This window comes from Dendrobates tinctorius, unplaced genomic scaffold, assembly GCF_039654945.1.
Source record: "Dendrobates tinctorius isolate UK_male_01 unplaced genomic scaffold, ASM3965494v1 ptg000061l, whole genome shotgun sequence".
NCBI classification, from domain to species: domain Eukaryota; kingdom Metazoa; phylum Chordata; class Amphibia; order Anura; family Dendrobatidae; genus Dendrobates; species Dendrobates tinctorius.
The window spans coordinates 2,512,967-2,538,819 of NW_027361729.1; the positions used below are offsets into that span (position 1 = coordinate 2,512,967).

At 43.2% G+C, this 25,853-nt stretch overlaps 1 protein-coding gene and 1 long non-coding RNA gene across 3 annotated transcripts in view; one reads left to right on the forward strand and one right to left on the reverse strand.

The window, feature by feature from the left end:
• Nucleotides 1–25,853, forward strand: part of AGBL4 (AGBL carboxypeptidase 4) — a 1,778,944-nt gene that overhangs the window by 1,735,931 nt on the left and 17,160 nt on the right. For both annotated transcript variants that reach the window (XM_073579164.1, XM_073579165.1), the window contains one exon: nt 20,840–20,936. In XM_073579164.1, the coding sequence (XP_073435265.1) occupies nt 20,840–20,936 (97 nt within the window). The remainder of the gene's footprint in view (nt 1–20,839; nt 20,937–25,853) is intronic.
• LOC141092850 (uncharacterized) overlaps nt 1–25,853 on the reverse strand; it is a 148,148-nt gene that overhangs the window by 64,525 nt on the left and 57,770 nt on the right. Inside the window, exon 2 of the long non-coding RNA XR_012232944.1 lies at nt 11,218–11,264. This is a non-coding gene — a long non-coding RNA (uncharacterized lncRNA). The remainder of the gene's footprint in view (nt 1–11,217; nt 11,265–25,853) is intronic.

The window sequence follows — 25,853 nt, forward strand, 5'->3', positions numbered from 1 at the left end:
ACCCCAGGGTGCAGAATGGAGGACGGTGGCTCAGGGGCAGACACAGGGTGAAAACTGCGAGATAAGGCGTTAGCCTTGACATTCTTTGACCCTGGACGGAATGTAATAGTAAACTGGAAACGAGAAAAAAAAAGCGACCAACGGGCCTGTCTTGGCGTTAGTCTTTTAGCAGACTCAATGTATGACAAATTTTTGTGATCAGTGATCACAGTAACCGGGTGACTAGCCCCCTCCAAAAAGTGCCTCCACTCCTCAAATGCCAACTTGACCGCAAGAAGCTCTCTATTGCCTACATCATAATTTCTTTCAGCAGCAGAGAACTTCCTGGAAAAGAAAGCACATGACCTGAGGTTGTTAAGAGTGGCAGGCCCTTGGGACAACACTGCCCCCACCCCCACCTCAGAGACATCCACATCCACGACAAATGGTTTGGACGGATCTGGCTGTACCAACACAGGAGCAGACATAAAACATTTTTTCAGAGTCGCAAAGGCCTCTTTTGCGAGCGAGGACCAATTTCTCACATCCGCACCTTTGCATGTTAGATCCGTGAGTGGTTTGACCACCTGCGAAAACCCCCGGATAAATTTACATAGTAACATAGTAACATAGTAATTAAGGTTGAAGGGAGACTTTAAGTCCATCTAGTTCAACCCATATCCTATCCTAACTTGCCCTAACATGTTGATCCAGAGGAAGGCAAAAAAAACCCATGTGGCAACAGTAAGCTTCACATTGGGGAAAAAAATTCCTTCCCGACTCCACATACGGCAATCAGACTAGCTCCCTGGATCAACGCAATATTAAGGAGACTAGTGTATATACCCTGTAATATTATACTTTTCAAGAAAGGCATCCAGTCCCTTCTTAAATTTTAGTAGTGAATCACTCATTACAACATCATATGGCAGAGAGTTCCATAGTCTCACTGCTCTTACAGTAAAGAATCCGCGTCTGTGAGTATGCTTAAACCTTCTTTCCTCCAGACGTAGAGGATGCCCCCTTGTCCCCGTCACAGGTCTAAGAGTAAAAAGATCATTAGAAAGGTCTTTGTATTGTCCCAACATATATTTATACATTGTAATAAGATCACCCCTAAGCCTTCGATTCTCCAAACTAAATAACCCCAAGTGTAATAACCTGTCTTGGTATTGCAGACCCCCTAAATTTGCGGTAATAATTGGCGAACCCCAAGAAACGCTGAAGACCCTTAAGATCTAGGGGGTTGCACCCAATCCGCAATGGCCTACACCTTCTTGGGGTCCATGCGAAACCCCTCACAGGATACAATTAATCCCAAAAATGACAATTCTTGAACACAAAATACACATTTCTCCAATTTGCCAAACAGATGATTTTCTCTCAGTCTTTGGAGAACAGTTCGTACATGTTCCAGATGAGAATGCATGTCGGAGGAGTATATCAAAATATCATCTAAGTAGATAACAAAACAACCAATGAGATCCGAGAAAACCACGTTGATGAAATTCTGAAATATGGCAGGGGCATTGGTAAGACCAAACGGCATGACTAAATTTTCAAACAGTCCCTCGGACGTGAGGAACGCAGTTTTCCATTCATCCCCCTCTCGGACCCTTATCTAATTATATGCCCCCCGAAGATCCAGTTTAGAGAACCATTTTGCCCCTGATAGTTGGTTACACAAATCGGGAATCAACGGAAGGGGGTACGTATTCCGTACAGTAATCTGATTAAGCTCCCGAAAATCGAGACAGGGACGTAACCCGCCATCTTTTTTCTTTACAAAAAAGAAACCTGCCACCACAGGTGAGACTGAAGGACGTATGTGTCCCTTGCGCAGACTTTCAGCAATGTACTCCTTCATAGCCAAGCGCTCAGGGCCGGACAAATTAAACAGACGGGCTTAAGGTAATTTAGCCCCCGGGTGTTATGAATGAGTCACCGTAGGAGGCAGACACAAAAATAGCAGCTAAGTCCAGAAAACTGGAGAAGTTGGAAACTATCAGTGTTATGATTGAGTGACCGTAGGAGGCAAACACAAAAATAGAAGCTACGTCCAGAAAACCAGAGGAGCTGGCAACTATCCGATTGCAGACCCCTGAACCTATCAACACAACTAGCAGTAGCCGTGGGGGGTTCCTACGGTGCCCTAGACCCCTCGATCACAGCCGGAGAAACTAAATAGCCTAAAGACAGAAAAGGAAATCTAAACTGCCCCAGAGCAGACCCCAAAGTAAAAGGCAGCCCCCAACATATAATGACGGTGAAGCAAGATGAAAAAACACTGACACAGATAGAAAGATAGGCTGAGCAAACGTTGGGGCCCAATCTAATCTAAACAGGAAAGGAAAGGAAAGCTGCTGTCTGCAATCGGCAAAAAACCCTATCAAAAACATAAGCCAGCAAGCTGAAATGGAAAAAGACCCTGAAGCAACTAAGCTTCAAAACTAAATCAGCACTCTGGTATTTTCAGGAGACAGAGCTAAGGAGTTCAGCTCACCCCAGAAGGGGATGGCTGAAATCCAGAAAAAACAAAGCAAGGCACAAATGCAAAAAGCAAGGAAGAAAACTTAACTTTAGCAGAGCAGGAATTCAGACTGGACTCCAAGGATACCACAGAGAAATCACCCGCAGGGAGAATGGGCGTATGCAGCCTTATATCCAGTCTGTGACTCCACTCAGCCAGTCATCATCATTAATCTCAGGTGTCTGATAATCAGACTCACTACCTCTCCTTAGCAGAAGAGGGAGTTCCTCGGGCCTCAGTGATGCAGGGGAAAATGAACTCACAACATATCAGATTGCAGACCCCTGAACCTAACAACACAACTAGCAGTAGCCGTGGGGGGTTCCTACGGTGCCCTAGACCCCTCGATCACAGCCGGAGAAACTAAATAGCCTAAAGACAGAAAAGGAAAACTAAACTGCCCCAGAGCAGACCCCAAAGTAAAAGGCAGCCCCCAACATATAATGACGGTGAAGCAAGATGAAAAAACACACACACAGATAAAAAGATAGGCTGAGCAAACAATGGGGCCCAAACTCACTAAAATAGGACAGGATAGGACAGCTGCTGTCTGCAATCTGCAAAAACCCTGAAAAGACATAAGCCAACAGGCTGATATGGAAAAAGGCCCTGAAGCAGCTAGGCTTCAAAAACTAGATCAGCACTCAGGTATTTTCTGAAGACAGAGCTAAAGGAATTCAGATCACCCCAGCAGGGAATGACAGAAATCCAGCAAAACAAAAACAACGTACAAATGCAAACGGCAGAGCAGAAAACTTAGCTTTTGGAGAGCAGGAATTCAGACTGGTATCCAAGGATCCACAGAGAAATCACCCGCAGAGCAGACGGGCGTGGACAGCCTTATATCCAGTCAGAAACTCCACTCAGCCAATCATCATCATTAGACCCAGATGCCTGATAATCAGGCTCACTATCTTTCTTTACTAGAAGAGGGAGTTCATCGGGCCTCAGTGGTAAAGGGGAAAATGAACTCACAACACCCGGGACCAGCTCGATAGCGCAGTCAAAGGGTCTATGTGGCGGAAACGTCTCGGCCTCGCTTTCAGAGAATACATCTTCAAAGTCCTTCAGGCATTCCGGAATACCTTCCAGCTCGACAGATGATACAGACACAGATTTAACAGGTTCAACCAGCAGTGCAGATTTATCACACAACTTAAAATCATTAAACCCCCATTGTACAATCTCCCCTGTTTTCCAGTTAATGACTGGGTTATGGCGTTGTAACCAGGGCATGCCCAACACCAACCCTGCAGGTAAATTGTCCAGAACCAAACAACTTAGGTTTTCCACATGAGTAGCGCCCACTCTGAGCGAAAACAAGTCAGACATAAAGAGAATTCCCTCCTTAGTGAGGGGAGAGGAGTCAATGGCCATCACCTTGATCGGAACCTTGAGCCTAATTGTCCCTATCTTACAGCGTGTGACCAATTGGGAGTCAATGAGATTAATCGATGATCCGCAGTCCACGAAGGCTGTAGAGGGAAAAGAACTACCGTCCACAAACAGTTCCACATGAAGTAAAACCTTAGAAAACGAGGAAAAGGGTACCTGAGGGTCTGAGTAGTCTCCCCGCTGACTACCCAGACCTAGTCGTTTCCCGCCGACCGGGTCGAAGACGGGCAATCAGGACACTCCCTTTTCCGATGTCCCGTTTTACCGCAGTAAAAGCATAACTGCTTGTCCTTCCTGCGTTTCCTCTCCGTATCCTTCAGGGAGAGGGCGCCTACGTCCATGAGCTCAGGGGCAGTCTCTTTTCCACTGGGGAACAATGGAGTCTCCCCCTGCATCACCCCTCTGGCCCGCAGCCTGCGGTCCATCCGGACGGCCTGGGTCATGGCGTCCTCGAGAGAGATAGGTGGGGGATGTAATGCCAAGGCATCCTGCAAGCCGCTCGGACAAGCCTCTGCAAAAGAGACCTCGAAGCGCAGCATCGCCCCAAGAGATCTCTGCAGCCCAGCGGCGGAATTCAGTACAAAACCACTCAGCCGAGTGTTTCCCCTGACACGCTCATGACCATGTCCTCTGCCAATCGCACTCGGTCAGGCTCATCATAAATGTGCCCGAGGGCCTCAAAGAATGCATTCACAGACACTCTCTCAGGGGCAGTGGGAGGAAGGGAGAAAGCCCAAGCTTGTGGGGACCCTCTTAATAAGGACATAATGACCCCTACCTTCTGGCTTTCGTCCCCAGAGGAACGTGGTCTCAAACTAAAAAAAAGTTTGCAACCCTCCATGAAGACCCTGAACTCCTTTTTGTTCCCAGAAAAGAAGTCAGGCAGTTTAACAGGTGGTTCTGGGGACACCAGAACAACATCCCTCGACCCAGCTCCCAGAGACCCAGTAGATAAAGCCCCTCGCACTGTCTCAGAAACCTGCTGCTGAGAACGAGCCAGAGCTTGCTGCTCAAGAGATAAACCCTGAAACATCTAACTAAGACTGTATGGGATCCATAATTCTCTGCACAAAAAAACCCCAAAAACTTAATGGTCAGTTATAATGTCAGGGTCCTGTCAGCGCCAGCGTGCAGCCTCCACTGTGCAGGGACTCACCCTTTTACAATTTTCAAACTGGGCATATGGGCTTTATTAGTGTCTTACTTCTTTCCCTTTCAGAAACAGTTTACAGGAGTTTTTTTTTTATCAGCAAAGGCAGGGTTACAACAACAGGTAACGCTTCTATACACAGCCGATAACAAAAGATCCACCAATCACAAGACGATGTCACAGCTCACCTTCTCCTCCTCTTGTACAATAAGCCTTTGCACTCATTAGATGCTTTAGTACAAAAGATAGGTTGAGGATACAACCATTATGGATAACGTACATGTGTACTTTCCTGAAGCCAAAAGGAAGTATTAGTCTAAAACAGCCCCAGTGGTGAGCTTTGAAACTAAAAATTCTATTTTTTTATATTACTTAAATTAAAAAAAACATAAAAACCATTTATCATATGATCTGAAATTCAGCAAGCCGGATCCTCCTCTTCCCTGACCCCATCGGTATTGCGGGAGTAAGGTGACCCCATACACATCAGACTGTTGGCTGGCCAATATGGACGAGTCTGGGGACTTTATCCTTAAAAGTGTAAGGTCACAATTTCCCTAGAAGTGGATAATCCCTAAAGATAATTTCCTACGGTGGAAATGACGTCACAGTTTCAGTCCTTCGGTAAGGGTGTGACTGTTGTCAGGGTCCTGTCAGTGCCAGCATCCAGCCTCCGCTGTGCAGGGACTCACCCGCACTGTAGGGGACCCCGGGGTCAGGTACAGCCGGAAAGCACAAACAGGACCTGGGGATGCTGAAGTTTAGCAAGCAGTGAAGGACCTACGGTCATGTGACTGCAAGGGGCGGGGCTTAGCGTCCTGCTTCCAGAGATCAGCAGTACACTATACAGAAATACTCAGAGTCAGGCAAAACGGAGGTCATATACGGAGATAGCAGTAAAGTACCAGGGATGAGACAGAACGGATAGTCAGGGCCAAGCAGGGGTCAAAACCAAACAGACATAGAAGGTACCAAGCAGAATCCAACAAGCAATATCCAGAGAACAGACCGAGTCATACACAGAGAATCAAGCAACCAGAACACAGCACTAACACACTCAGGGGTCACCACACAATGCCAAGGGCGAAAGTATAACTGACGGGGATGGGAGCGTCCTGAGGCTATAAGAAACCTCTCCCAGAACCAATGAGAGGCCACAATCATAGCCCCAGGTGTGCAGGTAAGAGTCTGCACTGAGGTCAGAACATTAACCCCAGAAGTGCCAGTCACCCAGCACTGGTATCTTGACAACTGTTTTTGTTCGCTATGGCCCTGGTGCATTATCCCATTTGCACGTCTTGTAGATCGCAGCTCGTCCTGTGAGGTTTTTAATTAACGAGATTTTGGATTGCTCTATTTTATCGTTGAGCAAAGACCAAAATTTTTCTTCCAGAAATGTAAAATTATTAATGAGTTTGGCGATCTCATTGTTTTACAAGTGTCCTTTTCTATTGCTTTCTTGTAGTTTTTAAAAGCGCAGTGTGAGTAATCAGCGTGGGAGGGGATGGTAAATGTTTAAATGGTCTCTCCAGCAGAGAGCTGTGTGATACATGGCTGTTCTCAATATTATTGAGCTGCTGGGTGGCAGTGTTATTTAGCAGCTACCATTTGTATTCCTTGTGTTTTTATTTTTTTTTAACAAGAGACAAGATAGTTGCCAAAAATTAACTATAGACAAGATGAGGGATGGCCATTTCAGAACAACCCAAACAGTATGTCACCGGTGCCCAAATTTCTTCATTAGGATGCATTATGTTACCGACGTGATTAGAATAAATTGATGGAACAACTGTCACTTATTTCTACAGACTTTTGTCATAAATAGAACTCACAAAGAAGAATGTGAAAAATAGTCACTGAACTTCCAGGCAAATTCTTCCCATTTGATAGATAACGTTAGAGACAACCTGCAAATCAATTCATTTAAATGTTGTCTTATCACCCCCCAAAAAAATCCCTCCAAAATGCCAGTGACAAGGTGCTCTGAACCCGCAGTCCACCACCTCGCCTGCCGTCACTATAGCATCAGAGGGATCAAATGGTACGGTCTCCGCACTTACACCAACGTTACATTCTGCACCCGCAAGGGACATGTAAGGTCAGACTGGTACAGTTTTACACAGACCCCACATGTCCAAATGGGCCCAAGGAAGCATGGGGAGAGAGAGAAGGTGACCCATGCAGCCACTGAAGTGGCATCACACTCACTCACAACTGACAGCCTGGGCTCCATAGGTAGTCATCTTGTATAAGCGTGGATACTAGCTGGTGGGTCTAGACCACCTGCTGAGTAAGGTGTCCTGTTACAGCTACACATGCTAAAGGAGGATTGTAAGCTGCCATTAAATCCCCCTATATTATTCACACAAGGTGACGAATGCATGACATGCTGTCTCCTGCCTGTTGTGAAGCACAATCTCTATCTAGCAGCAGAGAAGCCATGATAGATGACAGAGAGTGAGGATGGGTCTTTGTGCCTCTACAGGAGATGATGGGATGCTCTGTCTACCAAACTGTATACAGGTACAACAGAAAGGTAAGCTTTCAGTTCAGAGCAGGCAAGTCAATTGACAATGCTATGAAAAAGAAAAAAAAAGAAAAGTGTGTTATCCCAAAAAGAAATACACCTTGAACACATCAAGAAATTAGCTCACCTGAATAAGTTCTGTCTAGGCACAATGAGGCATACCTAAAGAAAAAGTTAACCCGATTCTGAAACGCGCTGTATGAATAAAGATCCCAGCAATGAAATCCATTGTCAGCATTCTATGGCAGCACCCGGTGACCATCACTCCTTTTCCTTCCTTGGAATTTGACAATGGTAGAAAGTAAGGTACAGGAACAGTCAAAAACCTAATCTGCAAATCCCCTAATTTATAAATTATTACCCTTACCTCCAGAATGATGGTTATTAGGAGTTTTCTCTGATTATATGATCACTGCCTGTTGTCAAGTGAAATCCATCTATAGCAGCAGAAATGCTGAAAGAGATTTCCATATGTAGAGAAGGTTTTTTTTTTTCTCAGTAACGGAAGTGAGAGCGCTCTACTGTGTGTCAAACTGTATACAGTACTGGTATAACAGAAAGGTGTGAACTGTAAGTTCAGGGCAGGAAGAAAGGAAATGGAAGTTCCAGCACCTATAGTACTGATGAAGAGGAACCACACGCTCTGAAAGAGTGGTTGGAAAATTACAAAGCAGGAGAACTGGGTCAATTCCTGAACATATTAGACTAGTATGTGCTTCAAAAGCAGTTTATACTTATCGTGGTGTACGAGGGCAGCTTTACTATGCTTTTTTACAGGTTTTTTTTCTTTAAAGGATAGGTAGAAGGTACTTTGGGATTCCCTTTCTGAATTTGGAGAACAGGAGAGCTGTGTAGTCTGAGGAAGGCGGCACTAACAAGTACAGGAAGATAAACTGCAATACGTTAAATATAATATATATATATATATACACACACACACACACACAATTTATTAGTAAGTGCCAGAATCATATCCTGAACATATTTATTAAAATAAACAATCTCGTTAGAAAAAAAAAAAAAAGACCCTGCGGTAAGAAAACCTGTCTGAAGGAGTCGATAGCCATTGGCAAAGCTTAATTCTGACATTAGTATTTTATTATTTGGTCACTGTATAGAAATATTACTTGAGCATTGTGATATTGATATTTTTGGCATTTACCGTATACGGCGGTTTTACTTTGCTTGGCAGCATTACTTAGCCATTGTATTTTGATTAATAGAATATAATTTTCAATCCCCTTCTTCCAAGAAAACAGAGGGCCTCAGATAAGTTCTGCAAATGGACATCCCGATTCCCAGACTTGCTCCTACTATTGTCACATTGGCATATGCCATACTGTTGCTTCCGCTTTTTACTAAATATAAAGACAAGGTACATAAGTAAAAACTGCAGAGACGCCTAGAAAACAATTATAAACCTGGAACTGCCCACCAGCAAACCTGGCACCTGCCAGTCATTGGCCAGCTCGTGTGAAAAAGTATCTGCCAAGACACTGAAAAACGCCATCCAAGCTCCTTACTAGCAAGATTGATGGTGGAAAACAGTCGTGCTTTGCCATATCGCCATCTTCGGGGAAATTTGCTCATCACTGTGCTGCAACGTACCGGATATAAAAGGATTTGATGAAAATAAGAGAACATTGTTCAGTGAAAGGATTATATAGCGCTGTACCTCTACCAGGGCATGCTGCAAATGAGAGGCGAAAACTGGATACTTCATTATCTTTACGAGCAACAGTTGAAAGCAGCTTCTAAAAGGGGCATAAACTGGGCATTGGAATAGAATAGGGAGAGTAGGAAGTAAAATAAAGCAATGAAGAATATTGCAATAAATTCATGTGTTTGCTATGTCTCAAGGAAAGTTAAATTAAAAAATAAAGTTTAGCCACTCTTAAAATTGTGGGGAGAATACGGCAAGCGTTATGTTAAAAGGCCCACTCCACCAATTAGCATGTCCTCTTAGAAAGTGATTAGCACTAATAGGGCTCCAATTTCTACTTCTTAGCCCAATTATTATTATTATAGAAATAAAATCATTCTCTTTACTCTCAAGCTACTTTTTTTCTAACTTATTTACTTATTTAACAATTTTCACTTTTTTTTTTTTAATTTTTTGATAAGGCATGTCGTTTCTTTTTAGCAAAATGTAAAAAAGATCCAGCTCACCACGATTAGCCCAATTTGGTCCGGAGCTAGGAATGGCGTCACTGCCAGAGACTGAAGCGAACATGAAGAAATGAAGGAAACTTCACGGACATAAAATCTTCATCTTTATTAGGAAATATACAAAATTCATGATAAAATTTGCCTTATGCGCCAGAAACGTGTTTGTAAACATGAATTACGGTAACACGTGGATGTTACAATGGTTTTATACACTTACTAATAAAAACGAACATTTCATGTCTGTGAAGCTGGTTCTTCCTTAATTTCTTCATGTCTTTTTTTACCCCAATTCCAAAAACTTTTATTTCTTTTCAGTGGAAACATCTGTTAGTTTTATCTCCGTAGGGCATTCATTTGATATGTTCACGGACTAGCTGTGAGGTGGGGGAAGTCAAAAGTCAGGAGGGTACATCATAAAGAGGGGTGAGACAAAGACGTAGTCACAACACAGTCCAAGGTCAAAATTCCAAGAAGGTAGCACACAAGACAAAGGGGCAAGGCAAACGGATGGTCCAAGGTAAATCATCCGTTAGTTTTATCTCCATAGGTCATTCATTTGAGATCTGTGACGCTAGTCACTACTCACGGACTAGCTGTGAGGTGGGGGAAGTCAAAAGTCAGGAGAGTACATCAAAAAAAGGGGTGAGGCAAAGACGTAGTCACATCACAGTCCAAGGTCAAAATTCCAAGAAGGTAGCGGACAAGACAAAGGGGCAAGGCAAACGGATGGTCCAAGGTAAATCAAATTTCGGGCAAAAAACACCCCCACTAATGACACTGAAGGTAAAAACGGACACAAGAATGGAAAACACTGATAGTTTTTCACGCACGTGTTTTATATGTACGTGTGAAGGGGTCCTTAGGCGTAACCTATCCTTAAATCCCCCCCCAGAAAAAAAATACAAATTTGGTTTCTCTAGTTCGCCAAAGGAAATGTTAAAACGACCCTAAAATTGTATCACCTACAGATCATCGTAGTCGAATCTGCTCTCCTCCTTTTTTTCATGTTTAGCTCCTGCTAAGTTTAATTTCATTTATTTCTTCAGTGTATCATCGGAGTGAAGGGACGATGGCAGCGTCTTTATTAAATGTGTTACATATGTGCATCCAAATGTCTTTATTGCATCGGTTGAAATGTAATTTGATCACAACGTTGCAATCTCGGAGGTGCAGAACGATTCATTTTAATACTCATCCAGATATTCATTGTTTTATCCGAGATATTTTCTGTGTGCTTAGAAAACGTACTTTATTCCTTTTTCTAGGGCTATTAAAGCTGTCGGCTGTAAGCTAGTTTATCAGATTCATTGTAGCCATTAATTTTTCGTTACTCATAAGCTGAGAATTTTTTTTCCCTGGAGGCAGAGTAAGCATCAACTCTTTTACAGGAGGAGCAGAGCTCCAATTAGCCCGGGTAATTTACTGACAAATGATTAGATAAAGCGTTCTTGACTGTATAACGGTTACCTTCATTCTAGAGTAGGAGCTCCAACGCCGATCACAGGTCAAGGGTCCTGTCCAACGACAAAACATTAGGGCCACATTTTATTTTTGGTTTTGAACAAATAATGTTGTATTGAAAATTTTGCAAATTTGCGTAAGAACAACAAAAAAAAATTATATCCAAGAACATAAAACCGGGCAAATTTTCTAGTGCTGTCTAGTAGTTCGCCAGCATAAACGTAGACCGGGACTCGACAGATTTGTATCATACGTTTGGAGCATCTTGCTTTACAAGACCTTTGGTTTGCCTACTTTGCACTAAAAATGTAAGCTGAAAATTTTAGGGCAAATTTGGTGCTCACTGTAACATCTCAAAAGGAGTTTTCTCAACGTTATAGACGGAGAAAAATTGCAAAATCCTTGTAAAATGAAGCAAATTCGTAATTTACATCTTATTAAAAATCATCAAGAACAGAGGGATCTTTCATTCTTTTATTTACTGCTTGTTGCCTAGATTACAGGCTACTTCTGGAGGATATCAGCAGTGGCCGGTCTCCTAGGTAAGGAGTGAAATAGAGCTTGTAAGCGCTGTTCCAATACTACAGAGGCAAAGCCTCTGCTTTCAACATCGGAAAGTGTACAGTTTGAGCCAGCGACCCAACCATGCGGCCAGCCTGGACCATCATTCTATAGGAGGGCACTGTCCCGGCAAGCAGGTAGCTAGGAGGCAGGGAAGTGGTGCGCTCCTGATGAAAGATCTCAAGGTGACCTCTTTTAAAGGGGTTTCTGACTTCTACAAAAATACTGAAAATGTCACGGTTGTTTATTTATTAAACTCTGCCTGCGGCATTTAACACGCGCCTCCGGCCATCGGTGACCTCCCATCACGTGATCGCGGGTTACCCATAGGTTGGCACTGCCAGATTGCTATGAGCACCACCCTTTGGTCGGCAATCATTGCAAGTCAGCAATTCTGCTACATACAGGTGATCTGATCATCTCTTGTATGTAGCAGAGCTGATCGGGTTATTGCAGCTTCTAGTCTCGCATGGAGACTATTGAAGCCTGCCAAAAGTAAAAAATATTTTTAAAAAAATATATGAAAGTTGAAATCACCCCCCTTTCGCCCCATTCAAAATAAAACGATAAAAAAAAAAAAAATCAAAACACACACATATTTGGTATCTCTACGTTCAGAATCGCCCAATCCATCGATAAAAAAAGGATTAACCTGATCGTTGAAAGACGTAGTGTGTAAAAAGTCAAAACGTCAGAATTAAGTTTGTTTGGTCGCCGCAAGATTGCATTAAAATGCAATAACGGGTGATCCAAAGAACGTATCTGCATCAAAATGGTATCATTAAAAATGTCAGTTCGACTCGCAAAACAATAAGCCCTCACCCAATCCGAGATCACGAAAAATGGAGACGCTACGGGCATTGGAAAATGGTGCATATTTTTTTAAGTTTGGAATTTTTTTTCACCACTTAGATAAAAAAAGAACCTAGACATGTTTGGTGTCTATGAGCTCGTAATGACCTGGAGAATCATAATGGCAGGTCAGGTTTAGCATTTAGTGGACATGGTGAAAAAAAAAAAAAAAAAAAAAGAAAAACAAGTGTGGGATTGCACTTTTTTTGCAATTTCACCGCACTTGGATTTTTTTTTTCCCGTTTTCGAATACAAGACATGTTAAAACCAATGGTGTCGTTCAAATGTACAACTCGTCCCGCAAAAATCAAGCCCTCGCATAGCCATTTTGACCAAAAAAAAAAAAAAAAGTTATGGCTCTGGGAAAGAAGGGGAGCAAAAAATGAAAATGCAAAACTAAAAATACCGGTACCTCTGGTCGTTAAGGGGTTAATACATTTAGAAGAATTTACAATTAAGGACCACTGATCTGCAGCAGTTTGAAGATTGGCCTAATCATGAATCACTCAATAAACTTTGTATAACTAATTAAGAAAAGTACTTCTTTATTTACCGTCCTGGAAATTTGGCTAGTCAATGGCCTTTAAATGCAGACATGATTTACAGAATGTCAATAGTGCTTGGGTTGAGCAAGCTACAGTGATCCAGTTCCCACGTTTTAAGAATTATCAAAGTACGGCAGAAAACAATGAAAAAGATATCCCAGCAATTCACACTTTAATTTCTCTTTTTGCACCACAATTTGTTTCATAATTGTGATCAAAACTGTGCAAATCATAAACATATTCTCTATTCCTCCCAAGGGATCAATCATTCCTTCTCTATAATTCTGGGTCCATCTATCAACTATCTGCAGAAGGAGCCTCCCCCCACTGCTCTGCCTGCGATAAGGGGCAGATAATGTTAGGGGTAGTGATGAGCGAGTATACTCGTTGCTCGGGTTTTCCTGAGCATGCTCGGGTGTACTCCGAGTATTTTGGCGTGCTCGGAGATTTAGTTTCTGTCGCCGTAGCTGCATAATTTGCGGCTGCTAGACAGCCTGAATATATGTGGGGATTCCCTAACAGGCAACGCCCACAAGTATTCAGGCTGTCTAGCAGCAGCAAATCATGCAGCTGCATTGACAAAAACTAAATCTCCGAGCACGCCAAAATACTCGGAGGACAACCAAGCATGCTCGGGAAAACCCGAGCATACTCGCTCATCATTAGTTAGGACGCCTATTTTCACCATTCCACACCCTTATCTATCTGCAAGCCCAAATCAGAAGAGTTAAAAATACAATTTTGCTGTATTTTTCTGTGAAATTTCTAAAAAGACTTTGGCCCTGATTCATCAAGATTGGATGGCGATTTCACACCGGTCTTGATGAGGGGTGCGTTGTAGTCCTGGCAATCACCTACAGTGGTGCAGGGAGCAGCCGGCCGTGAGCGGCACCAGACTAATCAGGTTTATTCCTTTAGTTCCGGGCTTTACACACTATTTTCTATGAAATCCCAGAGTGTTTCAGCGAAAAACATACCCATCTGCAGTCGGGCAGCCAGGCTCTGATTGATGCTGCACGTGGTTTAGGCAGCATGAATTCAGTGACAGGTTCGCTATATAAGCCTAGTCGTGCTCCACTCACTTCGACATGAGGAGGTAAGCAACAATGTGGAGTTCACAGCTGATACCTGCTGGGAAACATGTATAATTGGCAGGTATCGCATTTAATTCACCTACGATAGCTCCAGCGCTGAGTGTTGTGTCCTCCATCCTCTTCTGCTGAGCAACTCTTCAGCAACTGGATGTGTTCCTGTTACATCACCCTTTCAAGTTACTGTATTTAGCCCTGGGATGCCGCCTGAGTATTCAGGTAGTTTGACATTCTGCTACTATTTAATACTGGATCTCTGTTTTTACTACACTTTGCTGAATCGGTGCTACAGCGCCAAGTCAACACTGCTACACTGTGTTATGACTGAGACCAAACACTCACACAGGGATGAACACACCAGGGGAGATGTTAAACCTGCACCCCACAGGTTCCTATACAGAGTAGGAAAATCCCTAATCTGACCCCGATTTGTCCCTGTCTGACCGTGGAGGTTGACACCCTGAAATTATGGAATGGAGCCCCCTATTCAATATCGGCTGACCCTTAGTGTTCTTCACTGCACCCTCAACTGTTCACAGGGTGTAACCAAAACAACATGGTGGACACAGGTAGAGGGTGAGATACAGGGCTAAAGACATGTTCATAAAGTCCTACATGAAAGTCGGAAGAAAATAAAGGAACCCAAAAGACCGTCGGTATACGTGGAAACCCCCAGAACCTTAATGTAACAAAATGAGAAGAGTGCTGAGAAGGTGAACATGCAAACAAACTGCAGGAGAAGAAACACAGAAAACCTCAGCAAGAAAATCCTTCACTGGGGAGCTGGGACTCCAAACATCCATCTAACTTGGAGTATAGCCAGCAAAGACTGCATGTGCCAGGAGAGTATAAATAATCCCTCCCAAAAATGTGATAGGACAAACCAAAATGAGGTCATGAAAATACCTGTATAGAAGCGATACAGCAAAGCAAACAGCATTATCAGCAGTTGGACAGAGACAACACAGGCTGTGGTCAAACAAAGAGTAAAATTGTACTGCAGCTAGAGGTCACTGGATCGTGTCCTGGAGCTGAGCCATGACACACTGAGGAAGCATTGCAAACTCCGCTGTGTGTATTGGTACTATAGTGTTGTGCTAGCTTACTTATCACAGCTGAGTCAGTATTAACTCTGCTACATCATTACTCCAACTCTTTTTCTACTTTTCCGCAATGTTACTAACTCTTTGTCATCGTGGTAAGAACTCTGATTCATTGTACCAGCTTTTTTTACCAGTAACTAAATTGGTACTGGTACATGATACTTGACGATTGCTCTCGCGCCCCAGGAGGTATCAGTAGGCATGATACCATCTGTCTGGCTCATCTTCTGATGTGAATGTGAGTGAAGCAGGAGAAACCCTTTAAAATTATTTCTTTAATTCACGGTAGAACAAATTAAAATGCAGCAAATATCTTTTTATGCTGCATTAGGTTGTATTAAACATTTACTGTGCCTTTAAATTAAGTTAAAAAAAGTGCAAAAACATAGCGTAATTTCCAAAGCAATGGAAAAACAAAATGTAAAAGATCTACTGTATATTATAGCGTAATAATTTACATTGATTAAGTGATTGTCCATTATGACGGAGCGGCTAGGAAACCGCGCAGAATTCACAGAAGTTGGTTATTACCGCCTGAGCTATAAAGTTTATGGGAGTGTCACTGTGTAATTAATTTTTCTGATGTTTCATGAGCAAAGAGAGCCTTTAAAGTCAGGCGTTTGGATTCTTCAACATGGATGTTGTTGGAGGAGCTTTCTTAACTATTTATTTTCGGGATCGGTAAATTTATAAAATACTTTTACATTTTTATTTTTGTGTATTTTATTTTTTAAAAGAAAAAAAATACGTAATTTAGGTCTAATAATCAGATGCTCCATTCGGTATATTGACTCCACATGGGAAGGGCTAGGGTCCCGAGGACCAGAGTGAAGAACTGCGTGCAAAGAGCGGCTCTCACTTCGGGCTGACCGGCTACATAAAACTACAGCGCACCATAGAGTAAAAACACACTGGATGGAATGAAATGGACAATGCAAAGAAAACTGCTCGGCTTTGGGAGTAGATGTTGCCATACTGTGATTGTTGGACATGCAACTTGTGCCATAGTCAAAATCACCACGTGGCCCCAACCTTAAACCACCACGGGCAGCATGAATTGGAGTCCGGCTCCGGTATTGCAGCCGGCCGGGGACAATATGACTTGGATGACTAGTCAGTGAGTCGGGTCCCCAGCAGTTTCTCCGTGCCACACTCCCTTTGACTGATCCTTAAGACACACAGATAGGTAGCGGTGTAGGGAATGGAGGAGAGAGAAGCCTTTTGAAGCATTTCAGAGCAAAACATACACGACTGCCAAAAAGTGAACGCTGCAGCCATTCAGTATCATGTCGGTTACTTACTATACCTTACCGGCATCACTGTCTCAATGCAAAGCAATGATGCCAATAAGGCCACAAATTGACTCCAGCTGCTTGCAAACAAAGACAGGGAGGACCACCGCAGCATCCAACCTGAATCGGTGGTGGATAGGAGAGGCGTGTAGTATTAAAGTGGGTCTAGAATTTAAGCTCATGAGTCCAAGTGTATTCAGTCTTTGCTCACCGAGTTTGACAGCTGCAGCTTGTACTGAGCAGTGTGAGATCTCAGTAGAGAGGAGGGACACTGAGGAGCTGGTACTCAAGGGACAGGGTTCAAACGTACATTAAGAAGTATATATATTAGTTTTTGCAGGGGTTTTGCCATTGAAAGAGCCTTGTAACTAAGAGGAATCGTAAAAAGTGGACAACCCCTCATTAGGATTAAAAAAAAATTAGCAATCAGTGATAAACCATTTCATATCCCATTCTTCGGATAGCCATATTGGTCTGACTACAGTATTTAAAGCCTGGTGGGCATGCAGAATTTGTTCTACGTCAGCAGCCACACTCCCATAACTGACAATTACGATTTCTATTCTATGCTAAAATCCTAAATCTCTTATAAAATACTGCAGCTTTTAATTGAAAATTCTCAGTCAATCTGTCCCCCCCCCCTTCCATATTCCTGCCTTCTCACTCTCATCCCCATTTGCAGTAAATAATCTCTGGATCGGCTTCCAACTCAGAGAAATAAATAATTTGGAATTTGCTCTATCCCATGTGATCTCCAAGCTTTAAATCACCGAACTCTTTACTGAGCACAGAAGGAAGAAGGAAAAGAAAAAAAAAAAAAAAGAATCGGAGTGCGATGAAGCGGAACTATTACTTAGAGACTGCAGCTGAGCACTTATCGTCCTCTTTCAAAAGAGAAGCTTTCGCAAAAAAAAACAAAAAAAAAACGACGTACTGCAACCGTATCCATGCCACGTTACCTGGAGAGCAATCTGCTCCATTTGCCTAAATTTTCCCGCTGATTTCACATCTCGGTCTCGGGCCTTGGCCTATCATATATAAGGTTTGATACAGAACAGAACCAGGGAGCAGATAAGGGACCAATAATATAAGGTGATAATATTTTCTGCCTTGCTCCATTATTTTCCCAGACCTGCCTACAGCCAAATCTCCAAACACCATATCGACAAAGGTCGTTCACGCCACTTTTAAGCGTATGCTCACTTTTTGCAATCATTTTGCACTTCTTTGACGCATTTAAAATACTTAGCTACTTTGTAAATCCAATATATGGAACTTTTTAGGTCACCGGACAATGCTGCCAAATAGAAACGAAAAAAACAAAACAAAAAACACAACATTACTCACCTCATCGATCCCACTACACCAATTTTAAGACTGCCTGGGCTCCCCAACGGTCTCTACTTCCAGGTCCCACCTCAAAACACAGAAACTACTAGGATGTTAATGTCACGGGTGTGTCAGAAGCTGCAGACAGTTGCAGCGGTTGGCCTTGCAGACTAGTGGCCACCTCCCTCGGCCTTAATGGTGTCACCTGGATCTGGGTGTTTATAACTCCCAACTTCATGTTGGGAGGTGCGGGTGTTACTTCCCATTTGCACTTCTCTGTTGAAGCTTGGAGCTGTAGCAGTCTGCTAGCATCCTCATGGAGTTTGGAGGGTGTCGGAGTTTATCTCCGACTCTACTCTAGCTAAGTTATCCTTACTGTCTTTAGGGTTAGTGGGACTGACTCGCGTTCATCCTGTCCTCGATGCAGGGCTTTTCGCCAGGGTTACGCAGGGACTATGTATCCTGTTCGGCGATAGGTGCGGAACCCATATAGGGACAGTAGGACAGACAGGGATGTTAGATCAGTCTAGGGGGTCTTCATTTCCCCCTTCCCTAGTGTTTGGTTCCCCCCTTCCCTAATCCCTTTGTGTTGCACTTAGTCTGTCCTACACTGTGCGTGACCGCTAATGGCACTCACTGACTGAGGATGCAGATACTAATCAGTCGAGTGGGCATTTCCAAAGATGGGACCATAAAGTAGAGACCATTATGGGACCCAATAAAAAGGGATTTTATGTGCAATGCTGGCATCGCCAAACTGGAAGGCCCAGTCAGGTTGGCACAAAGACCTCCGCTCTCCACTCTTCTTTTCACACGCTGCCATCACAATAGACTTCAGTAAATAACAGGTCTACACTAATGTCCTCTTTGCCTCTTCAATATGTCCATACCTTTCTGCATCCACCCTATCACCCCAGCAGGAAGTGTACTGCATCAATACAATGAGCAGCACATCTGCATGGGCGGGGCTCTGAACCAGCCCAACCCATGCTTAAGATATTACAACTGTATTTCATAATATTCAAAATAGACCATTAAATAGCAAATAATTAAAAAAAAATGCCCCCTCCCCCCAGGTCTCCACACAAAATATTCTGAAAATAAAGATGCACAAAATGAATAAAGAGAATTGAATTTTTTCCCATCCACCAATAGACTGCCCGGCCCCCGGGGAATCTCAGAGAAGATGCTAAAAACACGAGTCACGTAATCAGCAAGAGTCCTTCACAAGAGGTAATTAAAAATAAATCAATGTTATTGGCAGAAGGGGCACACTGCTGATTTAATAGCTAATTGAAAGCTCACCTTATGATTATTTAAAGGAATTTGCAGAAGTGCTGCCCAAATGAGGGAGTGAACGGCGCATTAAATAAATGGCTGGCAATTACAGCTCGCTGACGGTAGAGTGCACGACACAAGGAACTCTAGTCACCGAGCGCCCCACAGATACATTATGGGGGTATAATGTTCCCAATCAATCATGGTCAGATTTTATATGCAGGTACCAGCGGGTCTTTTTGGTTTGCATGCGCCTCTAAGTGCTGCTGACGGCACTTCACCGATACTATACATCATCATGTTTGTGTTTGTCCTGCAGATGACAACTCAAGTACTACAAGCCTATCATGGCCACGTAGTGATGATTCACCCAAAATCCATAAGTCTCTATTGGGCTGGTGCCGCGAGATGCCCATTGTAGCATCATAACAAAACTTATATGGCACAATGTGACCAACGCTGCTAAAGTCACTCAGTCTTCTTTCCAGAAAAACTCCCGCTGGATAGGACAAGAAGCAAATACAGAGGATCCAGGTGGAATCGTAGGTGGGATATTGCAGTAAATTTCTGGGACCACCATCTCAAACATTTAAAGAAGCATTGCCAAAGTTCTTCTAAGCTCTAGAATCAGTAAGTCTCTTTTCCCTGCATGAGTCATCGTTAGAACTACAATACTACATCACTGCAAAGTCCCCGGCAAAGGGGAGGAGCTTAGTAGTTGTGTCAGGAGTTGAAAAGGGGCTTGACCTGAGCTGCCAGGGACTTTGCAGTGATGTAGAACTGTAGTTCTAATGATGACTTATGCAGGGAGAGAATTCCTCTTTCTGCATAGAGCTTAGAAGGATTCATTAGTCTGTTTAAAATACTGTGATGTCAGGTTTTTTTTTTTTTACATTAAAGGGAATCTTTCAGCAGGTTTTTACTATTTAATCTGAGATCAGCATAATGTGGGGGCAGAGAGCCCGATTCCAGGGACGGTTCACTTGCTCAGCAACTTGCACTAGTTTCAGTACCCATCAGTGAGCTCATTCAGATGGTGCAATGGGAGAGTTTCCAACTTTATCACCTGGGTTTTTTTTTTGTTCTTCTCAGCTGATTAATGACCATTGACCACATCAAAATTGAATGTGTAGAGAAACAAAGCATGTAAAAGCAAAACAATGACTTTTTTTTTTTTAATGGAACCCAGTTGCAAAAACGATTTTAGACCCAACTACATGCATTTAAATACAAATGAAATAAAATTAGCCCAAGAGATGGACAATCCCTTGAAATAAATGTTTTGGGTCTGATGAGGCTGGTGTGCTTGCTATGAAAAGTTGCATATACGAATGGCTGTACAATACTTTGTAAAAGTTTCCATGTCTAAAAGTAAAATGAGCATTTTACGAGTCCAGCTCCAACAATGTCATGGCTTCCGAGACGTCCGTGTGAACATAGCCCAAGAATAAAAAACAAATTGTTGTTGGGGTGTCGTTTCGGAATTGTCATTGTGATCATTGCCGCTACTTTTTGTCTCTGATTACATGCCCTGCTTTACAATTAATCAATATCGTTTCCTGAATGTGAGATGCCAGATATGACGCTTGGAAGAAACGTTGCTCGCACATTTATGGATTACTACCAATTGAATAGCAGCATGGCGAGACCGCTCGCCCCCAGGTCACGTGCGCAGTAAGTAGCAGAGCAAAAAAGTTAAAGATTCTGAGATATCACAGGGCTGAATTTCTCATGTATGGCCAGGGTCACACATGCGAGAAACTTGCACGAGTCTCACGTCTCAATACCCGGCACTGCCACCGGCACTCGGGACCGGAGTGTGCGGCTGCATGTATTTCAGTGCCGGGTATTGAGACGCGAGACTCGTGTGAGTTTCTCGCATGTGTGACCCCAGCCTAACTCAGTGGATCTTTATCATTCATGAAGTGTGATACAATGTACGGGTTTCGTAAACATTATAGGGAAATATTTGTATTTTATGTTAAAGGGAATCTGTCAGCTCATTCCCTCCCTCCTCCACTTTAAAAGTGCAAGTGCAGTGGGCAGGACGGAGCACTTCCACTGCCTCAGATCCATTCTCAGTCTAAAGCCACGTTCACACTCTCAGTATTTTACATCAGTATTTGTAAGCCAAAACCAGGAGGGGAACAACTGTAGGGAAAATATAATATAAACCCGTCACCACTTCTGTATTTATCACCAGCTCCTGGTTTTGGCTTACAAATACTGATGTAAAATACTGACCGAATACTGAATATCTGAGGGTTGGATCAAAATTGTCAGCGCAAGTCTATGGGTCAGTGAAAAATATTGGACCGCACTTGGATGACAACAGAATATGGTTCGATTTTCATGGACTCACAGAATGGAGAAACTTTTTTTTTTTGAGTGTTCCACATCCGAAACACACCGTTGACGCTCTAATCAGAGCGTCACCTTAGGGTGTGTGCACGCGCTGCGGATTCTGCTGGGGTGTACAGTACCATTATTCCCTATGGGAAATGGAAACCGCTGTGCAGACGCTGCGGAATTTTCCACGCAGATAATCTGCGGTTTCTAAACCGCAGAAAGAATTGACATGTCAATTCTTTCTGCGGATTCCGCAGCGGTTTCCTATCTCCTCCATTGTGGAGATGGTGAAACCGCAGGGCCAAACCGCAGAATAATCCGCAGGTCTTTTGACCTGCGGATTTATCTGCGGATTTTGCAAAATCCGCAGCAGATTCCGCAGCGTGTGCACGTACCCTTAGTGTCATCCAATTCTCTCGCATGCGAGAATCACAGCACAGGTGAGAAGATGGAGAACTTAATTGTTCCATCTTCTTCATGGTCTCTGTGTCCGTGAATGTCAGACTGCACTCAGATGACATCCAAGTGCAGTCCGATATTTAACAAACACCCATAGACATGTATGGGTGCACATGATCCAAATATTGGATGCACTTGCAGCATGTTGCAATTCTTCTCTAATGCCACATTGGCGGATCTGCACTTGCCCCATAAAATAACACTGGGAAGAGAGCTATGCAATAAAATATCGGAGAGAACTCAGCCATGTTATTCATTAGTGTGAATAAGCCCTAAGAAAGGAGCTGAAACAGTGGAAGTGCTCCGTCTCACCCACAGCACTTTCAGACTCATTTGCATATAACTTCTGAAGCGGACCCCTCTGCAACCAAGCAGCATTTTTGTTTCCTAAAAGGTATGGATTCACTTGTGCACTTGCTTATGATAGTTCATCGGTATCCGCTAGGCGGAGGGGATGATAACTGGTACCCCCACAGATCAAAGATCAGCTGTTTGCAGCTCCCATACACCGTGTAGTGGCTGCTTTGGGTACTGCAGCTCAGTTTCCATTCATCTAGAAGCTGAGCTGCAGTACCCAAGAATGGCCACTACACAGTGTACAGCGCTGTGCTGCTCTGCCTTTATACAGTGTACAGGCAGCAACTAAGGCTATGTGCACACGCTGCAGATTCACCCGCCGATTTGTATCTGCGGATCCGCAGGTAAAACCGCAGCTAAAATGACCTGCGGTTTTACCTGCAGATTGGCCTGCGGTTTTCCCCTGCGGTCTGACACCTGGACAATGGAATAGGTGGCAAACTGCAGCGGAATCCGCAGAAAGAATTGACATGTCATTTCTTTCTGCGGATTCAAAACCGCAGCTTTTCCGCAGTTGAAAATCCGCAGCATGTGCACTGCGGATTGTAAATCCCATAGACTTACATGGTACTGTACACTGTCTGCGGAACTGCTGCGGATCCGCAGAGGCCGGATCCGCAGCGTGTGCACATAGCCTCATAATTTAGCTGGATACCCCCTGTGGGAGCTGCAAACAGCTGACGAGTGGGGAAGTCGGGTGTCGGACCCCTCGCTGATCTGATACTGATGACCTGTCCTAAGCGTAGCTCATTAAATCCAACTTCTGGACAGGATTGGTTACATTTGGAAAAGTTTGTTATCCTTGAAGCTGGTCCCTTTAAAATAATGCAATATTGAGCTTGGGTTTCCAAAACTTGCATCGCAAATTGCCTCTTTGGAGAGAAAGAGGACATGAACTCTATAGCACCACCTGTTGGAAGCAGCGATCCTACAAGTCACAATCAACCCTTTAACGAGTCTTGCAATATGAGTTAGGATAAAAGCCAAATCACTATCGCAATTTGCAGACACGGTGTTTCGGGCTTTTGCCCCTCATCAGTGCAAAGGATGAATCGACACTCTTCATAAGGCAGTGACGGAGCGCGCGCTCCTTTGCACATCATTGTCTGTAGGGCTCATCACATCTTAACCTTTAAGTGAATGCACTAAAAAAAAAGAAATATTTGACAATGAAGAATAAAGTCATGCCTCCCCGTTAGACCAATGCCCTACTCATCCTCACATTTCTGGTAGGAAACCTTTACCTTCTGTCTGTATTCTCATTTGTACTCTTGCTTCCATGGAAGACTGGCAAGGAAATGAAACCTGAAATGGAGAGGCTGCTCGTTCAGGCGTGCCGAGTCCGTGCCGGCAGCGCAGCGCCTTAGTAATGAACATTGGCGCAGCATATCAAATCACAACCTCTGCTGCATCCACCATTATCTGCCCTCGCTGTCCTTTATACTGATGGAGGGCACGTTACTCCGTCTGACCCCGTTACATCTACTTGGTCTTAATCATGGACAGCTTTTACCTAGACCTTCCAGTGCGAAAATCGCTGATGGGATCAACCAGATTGTTAAAACTTGGCAACCGCCGCAGAGTTCACCCACGTTACATTACAGGCTCAAAACGCTGTGATTTAGCGAGATTTTCATAACCATTTCTAAGCCCATTTACCGTAAAGCAGCAAATAAAGACCTCAAAGGGAAAAATGTGTCACCAGAAAATGTCCTGTTTAAATTAGATTTTTGTTCTAATCAGCAATGTTTTTCCCATGTCAAAATCATTGAAAATAAAAATTAAAAATCTTGCAATTTCCACGTTGACCAATAGGGGCTTCTTTTAGGGTATGTGTACACCTTGCAGACTTGCATCTCTTGGCAGAAAACGCAGTTAAAAATCCGCGTGGATTTGATGCGGTTTTTTTCATCCGGATTTCTATACGTTTTTGAAAGCTAAATAGACAAGTTATTTAACCAAAAAAAAAGTTGTGATGTCATTTCTTTGTCCAACCTCTTATTTTACATACTCCATTGAAGAATAATGTTAACACAGAGAGAGCGAGAGATCTATCTATAGATATGTCGATAGACAAAATCTGTGTAAGGCCGGGGTCACACTTGCGAGAAACTCGGACGAGTCTCGCACCTCAATACCCGGTACTGCTGCCGGCACTCGGACCAGAGCGTTCAGCTGCATAGAAATACATGCAGCCGCACACTCCAGTGCCCAGTATTGAGGTGCGAGACTCATGCGAGTTTCTCGCAAGTGTGACCCCGGCCTTAGGAAATATCTTTTTAATTTAAAAAAATAAATAATGGTGTGAGCTCCCGCGCAATTTTCTGCACCAGAGAGGGAAAGCCAGCGACTGGGGGCCAATGTTTATAGGCTGGGAAGGGGGTAATACCCATGGATCTTCCCAGGCTAGGAATATCAGCCCGCAGCTGTCTGCATAGCCTTTACTGGCTATTAAAATAGGGGGACCCCCCCAAAAAAAAAAAATGACGTGGGGTCCCCCTATTATTAATAGCCAGAAAGGCTATGCAGACAGCTGCGGGCTGATATTCATAGCCTAGGAAGGGACCATGGATATTGGCTACAAATACCAGCCCGCAGCCACCCCAGAACTGGTGCATCTGTAAGAAGCACCAATTCCGGCACTTAGCCTCTCTCTTCCCACTGCTGTGTAGCGGTGGCATATGGGGTAATAAGGGGTTAATGTCACCTTTGATTGTAAGGTGACATTAAGCCCGGTTAATAATGGAGAGGCGTCAATAAGAGGCTTATCCATTACTAATCATATAGTTATTAATGGGTTAAAAAAAAAGACACAGCCAGAAAAAAAAAAGCTCTTATGTTCTGTCAAAACCGACTGATTTTGAACTTTAATATTTTTTTAAAATATTCAAGATGCAGTTCTGAAACTTGTGGTTGATTGACTTTTCCTCATTTGAGGGGTTCTTACTATGGGTACTTTTTTTTTTGGTTTACTTTTTGCTCCACAATTTTTTTTTATACACTTGTACTGTTTGGTCAAAAATGACCGATAGCCTTTTATAGTGATCTCCAGCCATTTTATGAGTAAAATAAAGGAGCTGTAATCTCATTTTGGCCTATATATTACATCCACTACTATTTATCAATTTATTTAGGTCCTTTTGGTCCATGCAGATTTACACATACTTACACTTTCTCATTACAATACTGCTGATGGATTACCTTCCAGCAGTTATGTGCCAAATATTTTTACCCTGCTGTTCATGTAAAATAGTTCAATTCAGTTCTCAACATTTCATATTGTAAATGAACATAGTCTCTTTTTTACTTGTGTTCCCTGATCTAATTTCTGTGAAATGCTGACCTGAAAGAGTACTAATAAATTCTGCCTGAAAAGTGTGTTTGCTTTACTCTGAGCTCTTATCCTAAAGGGTGGGGGGTGTTTTA